Consider the following 21257-nt stretch of genomic DNA (forward strand, 5'->3'; position numbering starts at 1 on the left):
CGGGAGTTATTTGAACCCCTAGATTTGCAAAAATACCTTTTTTGTATTTTCAATATAAAATGACATTTTTGGTGGCATAAAGCTGGAGACATCCAGCCTGGGTGCTATTTCAAGGCGGAGTGAAACACCATTACAGATTATAATCTGTGGTAACTATCATGTGGAGCCCATAACGAAGTGGCCTGCTTAAAACCTTTCCAAAACAATTTGTGCTTCTTTACAATATCGTTAATCGACCTTAATAATCTTCTTTAATAATCGTTCTTTATTATATCTTCCCAGGAGATCACTAAGGTTCTCAATGCGCTCCTGAAAGCTTTATGGGCAAATCTCAACTATTTTACAAGATAGCAAGAAGCCCATAAACTTCTACCCTAGAGTAGCAAAAACTTATAGTAACAAAAACAAAACTACAGTAACAAAAACAAAAGTTAAAGTAACAAAAAAGTACAGTATTTACTTTTGAAGAGAATGTTTTCTAAGAAAGAAGAGAAGAAAATTTGAGGTTCATTGAAGATGAAAGGAGCGTTGCAGCAGATGTAGATAAAAGAATAGATGTCAAAGTCTGCAAACATTCCCTATTACCCTAGAGCCATACCCAATTTTTAATTTTTGACATTAAGGTCATAATTTCAAGAGTTAAATAAAAAACTTAGTAAAAATCCGCATTCATATAGTTTGAAAATTTAGCATCTCAGATATCTTCCGCTGTTGCTCCACTTTACTAACGTGCTTAAAGTAAGCTTAATTTTCCAATTGTGTTAGAAATTTCAATTAAGAACATCTCTATTCGTGCAAGGGATCCATATCAGCCGCCACCCAGCCAAAGCAATGGCCAAAGACCCGAGTTGTTTAAACTAATGGGTGGCATATTGCCTAAACACTCTTTTGCTAGCCAAGAGACTCCAGCTGAGGGTAGGCGCTGCCAATTAGAGCAAGCAGACCAAAGTGAAACCTTTGAGCTGCCGACCTGCGATACTTCTAATTTAAAACAGATTGTAAAAGCCCCAATTACCAAAGGTAATTCTATTTTTGATTTAATTTGCACCAACTTATCAAATTTTAACAAAACCGTCTCCACTCTGCTCCCTCTAGGGGACAGTCACCACTTTAGCCTACTCGCTTCTATGCTGGCTAAAGTTAAACAGTCATTTTCTATTGCTGAAACCATTTATGGACCTCTTAATGACTCAGGACTCTACAATTTCGGCTCTTGGATTACTACTGAAAATTGGTCCAATGTATCAAACAAATAACGTTGACTGCAAAGCTTTGTTCCCCATAATTTATTAAGAAGAAATTATGAATTCCATTTTCCTGAGAAAAATCTGCTCTATTGATAAGCATATTGTTACTTAGACTTAAAAAATAACTTGAAAGAAAACAAAAATCAATTTTTTCAAGCAAGGTCACATTACTGAGGCTAATAGTCTAAGAAAGCTCCTAAAGACAAAATTGAGGGAAGCAGCTTTTGATTATTATAATAGTAAAGTCATAGATCTATATTATAACAAGCCCAAGTCATGGCACAGGAAAATTAAAGATTTGCAGAAAAAGTCATTTTGAAATTAATTTTTATCTCGCTGAACCCCCTAATGAGATTACTAACGATTAGAGCTTGTATCTTACTTTCATCGTTCAAAGTCTCCCTCTTTACACTGCCTCGTGTCCAACTATTCCTCTAAATACCTCCTTCCCCCTAGTTTTTTCCTCTGATGTTATAAATAAAATTCTAAAGATTAGAAATTCAAGCACTTGCTTCTTCGACATCCGAATTGACTTAATTAAAGCCTTTTCAGACAAAATTGCTGAACCTTTATCAGACATTTTCAGCCAAATCACAAAATTTGGCAAGTTCCCAAGTTGTTGGAAACAAGGTTTTATGGGATCTGTCCCAAAGAAATCTACTAGTCTGACTTTCACCAACGTAGGCCCTATTAAACTCACCAGTTTTTCCAAGCTTTATGGAGGTTTTCTCTGAGACTGGCTTGAAGTTAAAATTTGCCAACGCATTGACCTCCTACAGTTTGGTAATTTAAGGAAAAATTCCACCGCCCATTACCTTGTGCACAGGGAACGTACCATCCTAAGTAACAGAGAAACAAAAGGTTTGGCTTAACCTTGTCTTAGTTGATTTCAAAAAGCTTTTGACCACAGTGACCACACCATTCTAATTTTGGTTGACCACAGTGACATCTAATTTGTTTATAACTGAATAACTTTGAACTTGATCCTCTCTTATTAAATATCGTTATATCATTTCGTTCAAATAGATCTCAAGTTTTAAAATACAAAGATATTTTCTTTAACCCCCTGCCTATTTACTGTGGAATTCCTCAAGTAACCTTATCAGATCACTCTTGTATATAGTTATGATTAATGATATTGGTAAGGAATTTCCCCAAAGTTGGAAATATGTGGATGACTTTTCGATCCTTGAAGTACGCCATAGAAATATTGAAAGTGATCCCCTCAGAAACATAGCCCATGTTCCGGCTGAAGCTAAGAATCTAAACATGAAATTAAATTTCATTAAATCAAATATAATGACGGTAAATTTCTTCAAATCCACTCCCAGTTTTCTAGACCCTATCCGACCCGAAGTGCTAGTGAAATATATTAAACTCATTAGTGTCACGGTTTCTAATAATCTTAAGCAGGACACGTATGTTTCAAATATAGTTAAACAAGATAATGCTTCAAAATCCATGTTTAAACTGTTAAACAAATGTAATTGTCTAAAATCCATTTCCACCGTTTTCACTTGCCCCTTATCAAGGGCACCGCTTATACATATCCGGTCTGGCATACGCAGTTTTAAAGTGAACTTAGTGACAAAATTGAGTCAGTCCACAGACGTTCATTCAGGATCATCTACAAAGACAGTAAAGTTCCATGCTCCTTCCTACTTAAATCTACACACATTACCACTTTTAAAAAAAGGAGGGGGGTATTTGTTTGTGTTTAACTAAATCCGCTGTTTCTAATCCACGTATTGAGGACATCTTCCCCAGTTTTCACGACCCCATTAGACCCCGACTCCCCCACTTAGCCTCCTTGGCAATCCCAACGTATTCTCTGATCAATACCGACGCTGAGAGGTTCCGGAAAAGTTGTATCCCCTTTATTCCGGAGTACCTTAATAAATCCTGAAATGTGTCCTGAACCCAAATTAACTAGGAGTTCAGTTCTATTAGAGCATATAGCCTTTTGAAAATACTAATCAAGAACAAGTTGTTTCAATTGAAATTAAGGAGCAAGATTAAAACTTAAAACGAACAGAAATTATCACATACATAAGAGCCCCCCCCCCTCGTCAATAACTCGTTCTTTACGCTGAAGTTCAAACTTTGTCCCAATCCCTTAAAAATAAATCCTGAATCATAAAGGACGTTTAATTAAAATAAATATCTCTTTTCAAGGGACTAAAAAAACTTTAGCGTAAAGAGCGAGGTATTGACGAGGGGAAGAACTCCCCCCAGAAAAATTCCCCTAAAAACGTCTATACACTTCCAAATAACCAATACTATATGTAAACATTGGACTAAGTTCATAACTTGTAGCAAGTCACCCTGGAAGAGATAGTTATAAGATTTTTTGACAATGCTGAAAAAAATTGCTATCTCAAAATTTTGCTCGGGTGATTTTAGGGAAAAATGAGTGTGGGATGTGGGCTAGATGCCCTAGGGGTTAGCTGTCCTCCAAAATTTTTTGTCACTTGAAAATGGCATTATAACTTTTGATTTCCGATAAAATGAGTCCTCTCCCGATCTTCGACGATTACTGGTTTGATATGATCAGCCCTGGCAAAGAAAAAAAAAAAAAAAAAAACAACAACAAATAAACACGCATCCGTGATCTTTCTTCTGGCAAAAATTTACAAAATCCCACACTTTTTGTATATAGGAGTTTGAAACCTCTACAGTAGTTCTCTAGTATGTTAAATCTGATGGAGTGATTTTCGTTAGGATTGCTTAATATTTTGGGTGTATTTCTCCCTTTTTCAAAAATTTGAGAAAATTTTCTCAGGTTCGCAACTTTTGATAGTTACCATTAAATTTGATGAACTTGACATATTTTGAATAAGTACCAAATTCGATTCTTTTATTTTTTTCTATTGTTATCAAGACTCTGTTTCTTAGAATTTCGGTTACTATTGAGGCGCACTCGCTCCTTACTTACAGTTCATTACCACGAACTGTTTGAAATATTATTTTATCTTTGTCCTTATCCAACAATATCAACACAACTGTTTAAAATCTTTTTTCATATATTTCTTCCCACCTTAATCCAGGAATAAAGAATTTTTTCTCGTGAAAATCCTACGTAAAGACCTTAAAACCCTACTTCCCTGTAAAATTATGAAGACACCAGAAACGCACCATGCTTTGCACGTAGGTGTAGAAGCCCAGAACGATACGAATAACTGGAAGTGGCAGATTTTCAATCAACTCTAGTTATGACAACCTCAAACTTCCGTAGATTGCAAATGTGTTCTTGTCATTTTAATAGAGTTATTTTGACGGATGAAAGAGACACGACCATATATGAAAATGGATTACTTTTAAGATCTGAATAGATTTTTGACAAAACTTTTTAGTTATAAAATGAACATTGACACCCTATTTTGCAGTTCCACTCATTGCACTTAATTTCCACTGTCAACAGAAAGTAGTATTTTATTACTCTCGTAAAAATTGGATTACCAGGCATGTTTTGGTTCTGAGATTAGCGATACAGCCACCCTAGAAACCTATTAAAGGACCACCATGGTAAATCCCTGAAGAAAGTCCCTGGCAGAACAAGCTAAATCCCTGTTTCTATGAAATTCCCAGCCCTGGTTATTCAACTCACACCTTAACAGCGTTTGTGTACAGAGTGAAAGAGATTGTCTTTTATATTGTAGTACTGTTTCGGATTAACGACGCTTTTTGACTACTAAGGTCCTTGCATTGGCCCTGTGGTGTGTTGCAACAACTGGGTTCGATTTTCAAATTGCTAACTAAAAATTTTATATAGGATCTGGGTTCGATCTGGTTTCGAGAACAAACCCACTGCACCACCACAGGACAGATTGTTACTTGTATGCAAATGAGTACTTGTTTGTTTATTACAGATATCTGCCTCAGTTGCGTCCAAAGGTCGACAATTCTCTTTCCAAATTCTGAAATAATTTATACTGAGCTTCTGAGCTTCATTCGAATGGAAAATCGTCAGGTAGCTGTATTTTCAATTACGCTTCAGTCCTTCTGATCTACATTGCCTTGCTAATCTTCCCTTTGATAACAGCGTATGTGTTCCGCTGCTTCTGAAGGTCGACAAATCTTTTTCCAGTTTCTGAAATAATTGCCAAAAACCACTTACCGAAGGGCATATAAGCAATGTCATAGGCAGCACCACTCTATGATAGCTAGAAATATCATTGAAACTTTAAAAGGGGTTAATTGAATACAAAATTAAAAGTTTTGGTGCCCTTTTTGCGAGTAGCAAGAGATTGGAGGGCAAGTAACCTTTCTCTCAAGCCTATTCATATTCCAAACGCATCGAGTCAAAATTTTGAGACAGCCATTTTGTTCAGTATAGTAGAACGGTCCAGCAACTATGTCTTTAGGTATATTAGGCATTTCAACCCCCCCTCACAATTATGCAACTGGTCCATTATCTTTTAAAACTAAATGTTGCTTTAAAATAAATCAAAAGGCATTGAATTTGTGGTTGCCAATAAGACATCTCAGCAATATATCGAGAACGACTGGGGGTATTAAGCTGAAACTTTTGGGGATACTACTATTACTAATTCTGCTTTTACAATTTAAAATAAATAAAAAGAGTGTAAGTGTATCCAAGTTGTCAAAGAGCATTGATGGAGTACTTTTGGATATAATATTAAGTTTATTTTTCACGCTTGAGAACCTACACAATTAAATTAAAAAATACTGTTTGTGACAGGATTAAAAATTGCTGATGTTTCTCTAACATAAAAATAGCAACCCATATTAGGGATTGTTATAGAGGGAAAAAATGAAAAGATACAAAATACTAATTTTTCCATGAAAAAGACTGTCAGTATCAAACGAGCATAAATTAATTTTAAAAACTTTTCTACAAAACTGGTTTTTCAAAGAAAGGTAAAGAGCTCCATTAAGCCAAGAATGAGCAAAAATAATATAAAATAATTTTCAAGGGTAAAACTACCACAAATTACAAGCAATAAATAAATAAAACTACAAACGAACAGAAATTACAATAAAGAGCCGAGTGAAACTCAAAACGAGTAAAAATTAACATGACTAGGGCTGATAACCCCCCTCCCTTTTCAGGACTAGAACAAAATTTACGCTTTACTGAAACGTTTGAAATGTTTTCATTCTTCTTATTTTCACAAATAAAAAAATAAAAACTTTAAGGAATAAATATCACTTAATGTCAATTAAATTTATAATCCACGGACACTTGTTTTATTTGGGGCTCAGCTATCTTTGGTGATGGTTACACCCCAAGTGTTAATCCTGTCTGAAAAGGATGAACGTATAGTGCGTTCTTGTTACTGCCGTTTTTGTAACTTTCTTTTGCGCTTGCCCCCTTGGAAGCGTAACGCAGCCATTATAAACCAATATAACATAACAGATCCGTACATAGTTGTTCAGAAAAGACTAGAGAAGAGTTATATGAGTTTAGCAGATAATGAACTGTCGTGATGTCCATTTGCTATTCTGCTTGAGTGTATTTTTTTAATTGTTGCTTTTTTGGCTGTTGCTATGTTTCCTTTTATTATTCCACTAGTGACATTATGTCTTTTTAGTGGGAAATAAAGTTCATTCAAACATTCGTTTATGTTCAATTCATGTAAGCAAAAGGATATTTTTAATCTTAAAATATAAAAAATAATGTTCCTTAAAGGAATTAATAAAAAAAAAAAATCAACTGAAAGTAAGGAGCGGCATTAAAACTTAAAACAAACAGAAATTATTCCGCATATGAAAGGGGTTTTCCCCACCTCGACTCCTCGCTCTTTATGCAAAAGTTTTTTATTGTTTTAAAAAGTAGAGTTGTGAGAAGGAGTCAAAGACTAAACTCGATGAAAATCATATCTTTAAAATCAGCATAAAAACGCGATACTTTTGATGTAACTATTGGTATCATTATTCCGTTTTTTAGAGTTTCAGCTACTATTGAGCCGGGTCACTCCTTACTGTAGTTTGTTGCCACAAACTATATGAATAAATTTACTTTCTTCTTATTCTTCTTAAAGTGTTAGATTTTATTCCAAATATTTTTCAACGGATGTTGGTGATGGCAATATGAAAGAACAATCTGAATAGATTATTCGCGTTCTTGGCCTATTAAATAGTCACGGGTTTATACTCTTCTACTATAGGTCTAAAAATATTTATTCCAGTAAGAAGGCGAATATTCAGCCTTTTCCACGAACAGATGGAATACTTCAAAATAGTATTTTAAAGTTTATTTTAAATCTGATCCTATTTTCAAGCTTCTTCCCCTTTCTGCTTCTTTTTCAATATACCATAGATAACAAAATACGAGCAAAAAGTATATAATAGACCAAAAAAGCATACAGTATACAACAACCCATTCTGAAAAGCATAAATATATACATATGGAGTAAATCAGGGGTGTACGTAAGGGAAGGGTCTTAGAACTAGGGTCCTTGATCCTAAATTTTCCTAAATTTCTAAGCAAGTTTTATTCAAATTATCAAATAAAATGTAGCTTTTTTACTGCCCCCCCCCCCCTAAAGTGGATTTTCACGTACGAATCAGGCATACCAAAATTAATTACTGATAGAAATTAATGTCACACTACAGCAATTTAAGATCGCAATAAATTGTATATCCCACCAATTACAAAGAGAAAGGGCACTCTCGAGTTTTTATGGTGTAGTTATGGGATTGGGCATTAACGTCTCAGACCTGGATTACGCAGATGACATCGCTGCTCTTATTGCTGATCCAGCAACTACCCAGTCAATGATAAATGACATAAAATATTTCACTCAGCTACTGAGTATGAAGATAAATAAGGTCAAGAGCTAGTCATTGAACAAAATATACCATCGGATTATCAGCTTGTGCTTTACAGACAGGAATTCGAAAAGTCGATAGCTTCACTTATCTTGGCTCGCTAATGGACTGGCGTGGAGGCTTTGATCTTGACATACAGAACAGAATCAACAAAGCCCAGGTCATCTTCTCTCAACTTCGCCGCCATCTCTGGAACCGACAGGAGATAAGTACGAAGGCGCAAATTTGTGTTTATAAAGTGGCTGTTAGATCTATTCTCTTATATGCGGTTGAGACTTGGCCAATGAAGGCACTCCATCTCCATGGTATGGAAGTCATTGAATACCGCTGTTTACGAAAACGCGTGAGGAGTTGATACTCCAACAGAATCTCAAATGCTGATGTGTGTCATCGCTGCTGGAACATCGAGCCAACAGCAATGATTGTCAAACACAGAGGAATGGGTTGGCTTGGTCATGTCCTAAGAAGACCCAATGCCTGCATCATCAAGCAAGTACTTCTAGCTGCTCCTTTGCCAAAATGGTGCAGACGTCCTGGCCATAGGACAAATATAATAGCTTATCCCCACTGTTTTTCAGAGAGCAACGCAGTTTCTGTGTGAAAAGACAAAGAAAAAAAAAGCGTTTCCCAAGAGGGCTGACTTAATTTGTTCTGCCTGATGAAGCTACTACAAGTGATGGGTTAAAATCGAATGAGCCTGATGTAATTTGTAATGCCCTTTCAGAACATTTTGCAACTGTTGGGGCTCGATTTTCTCGTACTACAGTAGCTTCTGATAATGATCCTCCCCTTGAGACTTTTATGGGTACTTCTGTCGATGTATCAATGTATCTAAGACCTGTCACTCATGATGAAGTTCGTAGGATTATTTTTGAGATGAAAAGTTCTTCGGCTGGGAGTGATTCCATTAACCTTCTTGTTTTAAAAGCCACGTTTCCAAGCATTTCATATATATTAACGTCCCTTATTAATGCTTGTTTTAAGCAAGGGAAGTTCCCCAATTGTCTTAAAATTGCAAGAATAACTCCTATGTTTAAGGGTGGTAACAAGAATGATTTGGGGAATTATAGACCAATTTCATTATTACCTGTTTTCTCACGAGTTTTAGAAAAATGTATTAATATTAGAATTTATGAGCATTTGGAGCGTCATAAACTTCTACATCCAAATCAGTTTGGTTTCAGGAAGGGCAGAACAACAGAAATGGCGATTTCATTTATTACTACTATAATTAATGATGCTCTTGATAAAAAGCTTTGGGTAACTGGTGTATTTTTGGACTTAATTAAGGCGTTTGACACTGTTGACCATCGAATATTATTAAAAAAAATGTGAATTTTATGGATTAAGGGGTGCTAGATTGGGTTTGCTTTGCAGTTATCTTCAAAATAGACAGCAATATGTCAATTTACAAGGATTTTTGTCTAGTAAAAATGTTGTTAATTGGGGGGTTCCCCAAGGATCCGTACTGGGTCCGACTCTGTTTTTAATTTTTATTAATGATCTACCGCATGTTGTGAAAGCTCTGCCCAGAATTGACGACTTTGTTGACAATGGTCCGAGTAAGACCCAGCTTACTATGCCCTTATTTGCTGATTATACATCCTTAGTGTGTGTTGCCCCTACAGAACAACTGCTCATGTCAACGATAAATGCATCAATGAGCAGGATATGTCCATGGCTTAAAATAAACCACCTTGACCTGAACATAGATAAGTCAAATTTTGTTATTTTCTCTCGATCTCCGAATTTTTACCCTTGGATTACGGACATGATTTCGGAGCGGGGAATTATTAAACGAACAAGATTCACCAGATACCTCGGAATCAATGTTAATGAACCCCTGTCATTAAAAGATCATGTGAAGTCAGTTTCGAAAATATTGTCACGTAACTTAGATATCATGCGCAAATTAAAACATATTTTCCCCCCAAATGTTCTACGATTGTTATATTTTTCCCTGATTCACCCTTACATTTTGTATTGCTCGTCGATTTGGCTTTGTACTTTCCCTTCGATAGTTCGTCCAATCCGTGTGATCAAGAATAATGCTATCCGAGTTTTTTGTGGTGTTGGGAACCAGGAGTCTTTGAGGTCTGTCTATAGATATTTAAATATAATGCCTGCAGTAGGATTACGTGATTTTTATACGTTGATTTTTATATATAAGTATTACAGTGATAGCCTTCCTGATTGTTTTACAGGAATATTTTGTGAGAGGTCTGATTTTCACCACCACATTACTCGGATACGAGGTAATACTGAGGTTCCTCGATTAGTTTCAACTAGGTCTTCTTTTTCACTTACTTATAGAGCTTCAAAGCTTTGGAATAAACTGAGTATAGATATCAAGGAAATAGGTAGCCTTGGCCAGTTTAAGTCTGATTTACGTGTGGAGTTGCTCGGTAGGTATGCTTTTGAAACAGATTAACTAAAATAAATTTTACATAGGTTATTCACTTGTAATATTTATTTTTTTTTTTTTTTGTTCTTTTTTGTTGTTGTCTTGGGGTCACGCAAGGTAGTGTATTGTTTATGTTTTTTTTTGTTGATTTCGGTATATGGCCTCATTCTCCCTATTTCCTTATTCTCCATATTGTCTCTTTATTTTCTTTGAATTTGGCACAGCCTCGCAAGTTTCGCTTATTTTGTGCTATTGATTAAGAAATGTTTATTTTTAATAAAACTGTTCAACTACTACTACTACTACTACTACTACTACTACTACTAATAATAATAATAATAATAATAATAATGATTAAAGCTGGGTGGAAGTTACGGTGTAAGAAGACGATGCTCTGCAGAAGCTAATACGCCTCATACAGGCGCACTACCATCATACCCGTGCCTAGGTACTCATTGCTGTGGAATTTTCATTCGTCTTCTACATCGATTCTGTGGTGAGACATTATTCAATTGTCAATACCAGTTGAGCAATAATAGGGACAGCACAAATCCCCCACCCCTAATTTGAACAGAGACTATAGTAAAAAAGTTTTTTACGAGCGTAACTTTCAAACACATATCATGGCGAAAATTTCCAGCATTAAAATGTTAACATCAATTGAGCAATAATGGGGCAGCACATATCCCCCACCCTTAATTTGAATAGAGACTATAGTAAAAAGTTTTTTACGAGCGTACCTTTCAAATACACATGGCTCTATTCTATCAAAATAATCATCAAGTTTTTTTTAAGTATTTAAAAGTTAGGGAGCCATTGTTTCCAAGGGCCACCTTCATATATGTTAATTGGCTCAAATTAGATGGAAGCAGTTTTGGCGCAAAGTAATAATATAATATATAGTAATAAAATAGTAGTTATTTAAGTAAATAATATAGTACTATGAATATAAGTAAAATATATAATATAATAGCGAAAGTTTCTTCTTCGTTTTTTCTTAATTTATCCCAAATTATAATTGATTTGTGTAAGCACTTGTATTGTCGCCAAATTTGATCTTCAAAAATTTGATTACTCTACCTTTTTTATATTAACATACAGATATTGATAAAATAAAATTTAGTTTAAGCTACCTGCTAAATTACTACTAAATGATAAATTGAAGTTTTGTTGTTAGAGTTGGGAGTATAGCCTAGTGTACTTAGGAGTGTGTGAAAATAAACGAGCTTCGAGAATTTACTCCAGTAAAATTTCCAACCTTCATATCTAATACCCTGGGGTTGTGATCACAACGTTTTCCAGTCAATACAATCAAATTTTACTTGATAAGAACTAGGAAAATATTAGAGTTACGAATATTATTAAACAACAGGAGTTTGAGATTGTCTTAATAGTACCTTCAAAAATAGAAATCGAAAATGATATAAATTTAGTAGTCAAAGTCGGCATTTATTAGTCGCGGGGTTCACAGCCAGAGTTCATTAAACATCTTAAAATTTTGCTCTGACAACGAAATTACACATACAATGAATTTTGTTACGGGTCGGATGCCTTAAATAAATAACTTTATTCCTCACGCCCCTCAATACAAAATTTCTATACAACTGACACCTTTTTAAAAGAAAAATGTTATGGCAGGGCGAAGAGCGGATCGACTGCGGCACGATTTCCATTTAAAATCGTCCTACGTTAAAAGCCTCGAGATTTTTCTCGAGCCTTCTACAATATGAACGCCAATTAATCATAAAAAAAATTACATCTGATTGCAGAACGAAACCTACTGATACCTAGACAAAAGTGGGGAGCCGTCTCTTGATTGCTTACACCCCAAGGGTTGCATCTGCTCAAGGGGAAGGCCTCGCAGCCGGCATGTTTAAGCCCGTCCCCAGAATTTCCACAGGACTTGGTTCAAACCACAACTCTAGGATTCAACACTCAATCAGAAGAATTTCCCCGTGGATCAGCACTACAGTTAGGAAGATTTGCCAATTGAAAAATTATGCAAAATCAATAAAGATAATAATTTCGTTATATAATGGTAAAAGACAGTTTCCACGATCCCCCCCCCACCCATCTCCAAAGAATAAATAAGTCTAACCTCTATCAAGGGTAAACAATCCTAATTATTTGATCATTTGACACCAAGAACGCGGTAGAAACAAGGCTTAGTGCAACATTTTTCGCCTTGAAGGATTCCTGGTAGAAACAACCCCAAGAACAAGAACAGACAAAAAGCCATTTTTGATGACATTTTCTTCCCCTCGAGACTGAGGTAGAAGCTGCTATCTTCTTTCTTCAGGCTCTTTATAGTGTTGAATAGTTTTGCAGTGCAGTCAGGCACAGTAAGGGGAGCCTTAAGCTGCCCGCCTGCATTTCCCATATCGGTATCAACCCAGCCTGGTTCAATGGAAGCTATGATAAAGTTGTTCAGTTCAACTGCCAAATACCTGGTAACTGTATTTAAAGCACCCTTTGAGCCATTATAAGTAGCATAAGACTGCAGAGTTGCACCCGGACAACCACAGCTTCCAGGCGAACTGGATATGTTGATTACCTAAAAATGATCGAATGGTTCAGAAAAACTAGATGGAGAAGATACCGATTCTCTTGAGCATTTCTTTTGCATTCCCCATTCTATTAATAATTTAATATTTGAATTATATTAGTAATTCCTTTTTGTACTCCAGGCAGGTGCGCTAGAATGCTTTTTAGGGGGTGGTGGGGCTATAATGAATGGACAAAAAGAATCACTAATAGAATTCAAATAATAAAATACTAATAAAACACAAATGCTAAATTATTATCAAAGTAATTAGTAATTTTATTCGTAATTCTATTAGTAATTTACCCCCTACCTATTAATAATTTAGGATTTGCATTCTGTTAGTTTTTCCTTTTTATACTCCAGGCATGTACACAAGAAGGCTTCTTATCGGGTAGGGGGGAGGGTAATAATACAAGAAAAAAATTTTATTTGATAATTTGCACAAGAAGTACTCGGGAATTCGAGAAAATAGGATTTTGGAGGGGTCACAATTATGGCCACTTCAACCATGGACCCGTTCAGAAGACATCATAGAATTTATAGTTATGAGATAAAAAAACTAACAGGAAACGTTTAATCCTGTGAACGGGCAAAGATATTTCCATGGATTCCTTGAGGGCTCGTGAATCCTGGACTGTTAGAAAATGCTTATTTATAAGCCTAAATTAATGCTTACTTAAATGTTAAATATAGTCCTTTTTTGGGCATGGTTTTAAATTTCAGTTAGATTGAATTCAAGGTAAAGATTTGGAGAAAAATAGGCTAAGGAAGGCCAGTGCTTGCACTTTCCAATTTTTTTTTTCGGGGTTTTCCCGAAATTCACCGAAAGATACTTTCATTCTCCAAAATCTCCTGGAAAATTAGACATTGACGAAAATTAACTTCGTCATTACTTTTTTTTTACATTCGTTTTATTTGGATGCTAATTTTCTAGGAGATTTTGGGGAATGAAATTATCTTTCGGTGAATTTCAGGGAAACCCCCCAAAAAATAGGGAAAGTGGAAGCACCGGCTTGCCCTAGCCTATTTTTCCCCAAATCTTTACTTTTGAAATTGGATACTTGGGTCTCCCGGTGGTTAGGTTAGGACCCGTTGAAAGTTGATGCTAGGGGTCCTGTGGAATAACTCGCTAGGGCCCCGGCGTCTTGAAGGTTCCCCACAAGAGGGCCCTGAAGGTTTTTTAAGAATCAGAGGAAGTACTCTGTAATACTCAAAGAAATCATGATTTGGTGGGGTCCCTGAAGGCTTCCTTCACACCCTTAAATTTTTAAGAAACAGACGCCTGCGACCCTTATGCTCAAGGGGAACATTCCCCTATGCATGTGTCTTAGACACATGCATATCTTAAAGTTTAATAACACCTGCGTCTTGAGGGAATCGCCATTCAACTTAAATCATTAAAGAAAGAAAAGGAGTAATGGCTATGGGCCTTGTTAAAACTATTGAGTCATCACTACTAAAGTACACTTAAATTTATAGTTTTTTTTTAAAACCATGAGTGAAATAATTTGAATTCGGCGCTAAAAACTATTTGCCAGAAACGCTTTCCACTAGCGACCTGGATGCGCTTTCCAAGTCTAGACAGTTCTTATCTTCTCGTAAATATCCGTCGGGCAGCTTTTTCACTAGCAACGAAGATCAAATCGAAAGCAGACCCGCCTAACTGAGTAAATTTTTCTTTTAACTCTTCAAAATAGACATTTAAGTTAAAATAAACATTATTCAAACTTTCCGTGCTATCAGCTTATATTCTCAAGCATTCAGCTATAATATAAACAAAAGTCAAGATTTAGTAAAGAGCGATGCCCCCCTCCAAAGACCCTTTTTAGATTTTGTATTCCCACCATGGCTTCTTTTTTTCTAACAAAACAAACGTGTTGAAAGCATACTCTTTATTAACTTGAAACACCAAAGCAAAATACAAATATCCAAAAAGCTAAAAATTATTAAAGGAGTAAATAATGGAAATATTTCAGTAAAAAAAAAAAAACACAGTGGGCAGATTTTAGCACATTGTCGTCTTACTCTCAGTTAAGGTTAGCTGTATCTTGTTTCATAGACTAGTTTGAACGTTGAGCAGTAAATATTTATTCGAATGATGCATAGGAAATAAAGTCTTGTACTATATCAGTGATTCTCAACCGGGGTTCACATGGACCCTTGGGGTCCATGTAATATTTTGTAATATTGGAATCCATGCACAACAAATTGGGGGTCCACAATGATATTTTGGGGGTCCATGAAGAAAACCAACTCAGAACGCTCTTTATTTTTAAGAATTCGATTTCTATTGTAATTTACATTATTTTGAATCGGTTTTGTGATCTACTCGGAATAGATATACCGATTTGAGTTTCAATTCCTTTCGAAGTTAATGTTGCCGAAATAGAATTATCTTTGCAAGAGCCCTCATCGAATTACAAAATAATGAAATAATGCGTGCAAAATTCAAAGATGGAAAGTACAATATATGGAAAACAAATGATGTTGCTACAAAGTACCCTTTGCTCTGGGATAAAGCGCAGTTCTACGTTATTGCTTTTCCTACATCTTATCTTGTTGGGATTTAGTCGTATTTCTCAAATTTTATCAAAAGCTCGAAATAGACTTGACATTGTGAAAAGGGGTTGTCTTCGACTATCATTAACATCGATAGAACCAAATATAAAGAAACTTGTCGAGAAGCATCAGCCACAGGGACCTCATTTAATAAACATGCCTTTTCCTTTTTTTAATCACACACTTAATTTCAACTGCTTTTTTTTATCCAGTTTACATAATTAATGTTGGAGTGAATTAAACAGCCTGAGGAGCTCTACTCTCCATGAGCTATAGCTGCTTGCCATTTCGAATTAGTTTTCAATTAAAAATAAAGCTTAATTATATGCTATTTGTTAGATAATTAAAACCTTAAAATTTATATTAGTGAAGAATAAAAAATTTTTCTTATGTCCAATAGCTATGAAGGGGTCCACCAAGACAAAAAGAAGGGAAAAGGGGTCCATGGGGAAAAAAGGTTGAGAACCACTGTACTATATGATGAATGTAAAAGGGGAAATGTAACTGTAAAAAGGACGTTAAAGAAAGGATATGACAACCTATAAGGGGACAAATTGTATCCTTGAAGTTACTGAATTCAATAGGTCCATCGTTTTCAATTTCGGAACGGCAAAACCTTATTTTATTTCTCAGTAAAAGTTTTGAATAGAATATCAATTCCTTCTCCTAACAATTAGAACATCCAAAATGCAAGTTGTGTTCTTTCATATAGTTTCTTCCATTATTTAATTCTTAATAAAGAAAAACACCAGACACAGAAAAACACCATCACCTAAAGCGTAAACACACCTTAAACACAAACACCTAAAACAGACCACAAAAAATTATCTGGGGAGCCCATCCCACACAAAATACAGACAGGAACCTATGATAGAAAGAGTCAAACTACCCAAAATTACTTCCTTATATTATATATCGATTTTTCTTATATTAGCCCCTTTTTTATTTGCAAATCAATTTGCTAAGATCTTAAATCTTCTGACAGAAAACGGTTTTGACTAAAATCGGAGGACTATACAAACAACAACAGCAAAAACAATCAGGAATTAATCAAAGACAGCGAAATTTTTTATAATTAAATGAACATTTCGTTTATATCCGAAGAGCTGTTCTCAGCAAAGCACATATAAGGGTATAACTTACAATAAAATGCACGATCACTGAAACTGAAACTAAAACTGAAACAGTCCTAAAACCATTACCTCAGGGATGTTCAACAAGGACTGAGGAAAAACAAAACCAGTCAAGGAAATTCATTCCAGTAATTGTTTTGATTGCTAAGATCTTAAATCTTCTGACAGAAAACGATTCTAAATAAAATCGGAGGACTATACAAACACCAACAGCAAAAACAACCAGGAATTAATCAAAGACAGAGAAATTTTTTATAGTTAAATGAACATTTCGTTTATATTCCGAAAGGCCGTCCTCAGCAAAGCGCATATACGGGTATATAATAAGACTTACAATAAAATGCGCGATCATTGAAACTAAAATTAAAATTAATTAAAAATTGATTTAAATTAAAAAATTTAATAAAAAAAAAAACTGAAACTAAAATTAAAGAACATCAGGGATGTTCAACAAGCACTGAGGAAAAACAAAACCAGTCAGGGAAATTCATTCCGGTAATTGTTTTGATTCTGCTCTCAGCAGCAATATTTTTGAAAACACCTCCCTCATTAGTAACAATTTGGGTATTAAACAAGTCCCTCGGGAGGTAATGGATTTAATTAGGCTAAGTAATAACGGTAGCAGTGTTTTAACGCTACCATGGTTTTCCGTCACCTTTTAATTCAGGTAGGTCAGAATAGACATAGATACAGACACAAACATATACATAAGAACAGACATAGACTAACTTAACCTAACCTGTCTATTCTGACCCAACCAATCCTCTTAATGATGCAACATTTCCTGGATAGCGGAAAACATACGGTGGCGTTAAAACACCAATACCGTAATGACATTTCTTTGAATAGAGATTCGGGGGAGTATTCACCCAACGTATTATACGCGAATTTAATAAAAAATGATAAAGCAAATTAGATTAAAAACCAATAGCTAATATAAATGAACCTCAATCGAAGAGACATTTTAGGCTTAGGCTGGCTTAAATATGGAGCCAAAAAATATTCTTAAAGTTAAAAACTTTATTACCTAGGATTAATTACTCATTGTTTTACCCGTTGCTGTTTGTATGATGGAAAGGCAGTATTATCTTCGTCACTTAAATCTGAGGACCCTCATTTTACTTCTTAGACCGTTTTTTTTTTGGCAACATTATTCTTCATTCTACTGTGATCAGTGGTCTAAGGACTTTAGTGATATTGTTACTATAGTTCTTTCCTTAAAGTCCAGAGGCGGTTTTAGGGGAAGACAGAGGGGACACTTGCCACGGGCAGGCGGTTTTAGAGAAGGGACATAGGGGGCTCTTGCCCCCGGTACTAAAATTTTAGGGGCGCAAAATTTCAAATAAATAATCAGACGGCTAAAATCATTTTGTTATTTTTGAAATTTGATTTTATTTATCAAAATAATTTCATTATTTATCAAAATAATTTCATTTGATAATCAATGAAAATGAATAAGAAATTAACAAATGATTAGTTTCATTAATTATAAACCCGTTTTTAATGCTAGTGTTGACAATTGTGAAGTAAGTCATTCATAGTATTTTGTATTATTTCAGTCATACTACTAGTTTATACTTGCTTTTATAGACTTAGCCAAAGTTTAAGTGCAACATTTTTCTCTCCTTCAAAGATTCCTGCTTTCGGCAAAAATCCAACATCCAAAATAAAGAAAAAATGTATCTAAAATTGCATCTTTTCCCCCTCAAGACTGAAGTAAAAGCTGCTATCTTCTCTCTTCAGGCCCTCTATAGTGTTGACAAGTTTAGGAGCACAGTCAAGCATTGTAAGAGGAGGTTTAACCTTCCCCCCTGCATTTCCCATGTCTGTATCCACCCAGCCAGGCTCAACGGATGCAATGATACAATCGTTCAATTCAAATGCTTGATACCGGGTAACCATATTTAGAGCAGCTTTTGAGCCGGAATAAGTTGTAAAAGATCCCAATTCTGGACAAGCACAGCCAAGACTTCCAAGGAAGCTGGAAATGTTGACGACCTAAAAATGATTTCATAACTCAAAGAAACTGGGCATAAAATTTTGAATGTGTATAGTTGCTTATTCATAATTCATACCCTTCTCGTTCCAAACAAAAAGAAACAATTCACAATAAATCTTTGAGTAAATTCGGCACATGCAGGTACTCTGTCCCTCCCCCAAACATCTTAAGTTTTGATACCGGGTAATCAAATGCTTGATACCGGGTAACCATATTTAAAGCAGCGTTGGAGCCGGAATAAGTTGTAAAAGACCCCTATTCTGGACAAGCACGGCCAAGACTTCCAAGGAAGCTGGAAAAGTTGACGACATAAAAATTATTTCATAACTCCAAGAAACTGGGTATAAAAATTTGAATGTGTATAGTTACTTATTCATGATTCATACACTTTTCGTTCCAAACAAAAAGAAACACTTTACAATAAATCTTTGAGATAAAGTCGGCACATGCAGGTACTCTGTCCCTCCCCAGCACATCTTAAGTTTTTTCCAAATTTCTTGGCACTTCTGATTCAAATTATCAAACAATATGTTTGTGTTTATTGTTACTCATTTTTTTAGTTCTGCTTCGTCCCTCCCCAAAACATTCAGTTTATGTGCATTGTCTCATTGCAGGCAAGAACTAGAGCTCATAAAGCACTTGTACTCAACAACATTTAGTTTCAGATGTTGCTGTAACTATGACAGGTCTGATTAGATAGCTTGACAGTATGCAATTCTAGTTGTACTGTTTTAAACAGGTTTTTGTTGCAACACCTCAAGGATAGAGACAATGACAATAATATAGAATTTCTCACAACAAGGTTGGTTTTGTTAAACATTAAATAAAAACAAGTTTTTTCTACTGAAAGTAAGGAGCGATATCAAAACTTAAGACTAACAGAAAATAGCCTGTATATGAAAGGACTGCCCCCTCCTCAACGCCAACTCCACTCTTTCGACATTTTTCGAGTTCTGCTTCCTCCCTCCCAATAACATTCAATTTATGTGCCTTGTCTCGGTGCAGGCAAGAACTAGAGCTCAAACTGCACTTGTACTCAACAAAATTTAGTTTCAGATGGTTTGGGACGTCGATGCTTCGGAAACACACAAAAATTTACTTTATGCAATTTAACATCGAATTCTCCTAGTATTGAAGAAATTTAAAATACAACCGATTGTCTTCCAATATTTAAGCTTCTATAAACTTAAAAATTACGCTTAAAAAGAATGAGGAATACAAAGCCGTATCCGGTGGGGGGGTGGGGGATTGGGGTTTGAACCCCAAATTTGTGTCCAACTTCTAAAAACGTAAAAAAAGTGCATACAAACAAATTTTTAAGCATTTTTCGAAGCTTTTTTGCGTAAGACACACCTCGGAAAAAATACTCCCCGAACAAAAATCGCGGTTACGCCTATGGGGGGATGTCAAGTTCATCTTTTATTATTACCACGAAAATTTATACTCTTGAATTTCGCGCAATTTAGTTTCTTCCCCTTTATTTTCTTATTTATTGAATAATCACAATGTGGAATAAAACTTATGCAGATAACTTTTTTTAATACAGCTATTTCAATCAATATTTTCGTTCACACCTTTAATCGACTAATTAAAAAAAAAACTGTCAAATCTGACAACAATTTGACATAGCTGTCAAATTGTTTTGAAATATTATCTTTCAAAGATGTCCAATTTCACAAAAACAAAACAACACAAACAGACAAAAAGCATCTAAAATGGCATCTTTTTCCCTTCGAGGCTGAAGTAAAAGCTAGTATCTTCTAACTTCAAGCCCTTTATAGTATTGAACAGTTTCGGAGCGCAGTCAAGCATAGTAAGAGGGGGTTTAAGCTTTCCACCGGCATTTCCCATATCGGTGTCCACCCAACCAGGCTCAACAGATGCTACGATACAGTCATTCAGTTCAAATGCCTGATATCTGGTGACCATATTTAAAGCTGCCTTTGAGCCGGAGTAAGTTGCAACTGATATCGCTGCCCGATTAGCATAATCAAGACTTCCAAGCAAGCTCGATATATTGATTACCTAAAATTGATTTAGGCGGAATTAAATTCCAAAACTTTGAAATTGAACTTCGAACATAATTAGAAATTGTATTGGACAAAAGCAGCTTTTACATCTAGTTTCAAAAAACATTGCAGACCTCCCTTAAAATGAAAATAATTTCTATAAAATATTCATTATAGTTCTCTATTAATTTTTTTTCTTTATCTTCAAATCTTTCAGTTAAAATCAATTGATTTAAAATTTTTATTTGAATCCCTTTTGGTTTTTTTTGTGTGCTAAAAGTAGTGACATATCCTGCTTATCCTATTGAGCAATTGGGCTCTGTTTTTATATGTAAATTATTTTTTGGTAATAAGTATTTATCAATCCATCTATCTTACTGAGAGACACTGTGTACAACAAACTGAATCTATAGTGCGTCCGAACATTCCAAGAAAATTTATTCGACAAGTCCGATTAGTTATCCTTAGCGTTTCATGAGACTAAATGTCGTGAGAGGTTAGTATCATTACTTCTTCAAACGGTCTAGGTTAGCTGTCAGGTAGGATGCATATGCTAACCCTGAGAA

At 35.2% G+C, this 21257-nt stretch overlaps 1 protein-coding gene across 4 annotated transcripts in view; it reads right to left on the minus strand.

The window, feature by feature from the left end:
* The window catches only part of LOC136037680 (C-signal-like), a 49590-nt gene that overhangs the window by 633 nt on the left and 27700 nt on the right, over positions 1-21257 (minus strand). Inside the window, exon 4 of one of the 4 annotated variants that reach the window (XM_065720431.1) lies at positions 12894-13000. The exons of 1 other annotated variant lie outside the window; for it this stretch is intronic. In XM_065720431.1, coding sequence (XP_065576503.1) covers positions 12894-13000 — 107 coding nt within the window. Of the gene's footprint in view, positions 1-12893; positions 13001-14868; positions 20708-21257 lie in introns of those variants that run through there. 2 more of the 4 variants (XM_065720425.1, XM_065720424.1) reach the window with 2 other exon arrangements.

Source organism: Artemia franciscana, chromosome 17 (genome assembly GCF_032884065.1).
Source record: "Artemia franciscana chromosome 17, ASM3288406v1, whole genome shotgun sequence".
Taxonomy (NCBI): Eukaryota; Metazoa; Arthropoda; class Branchiopoda; order Anostraca; family Artemiidae; genus Artemia; species Artemia franciscana.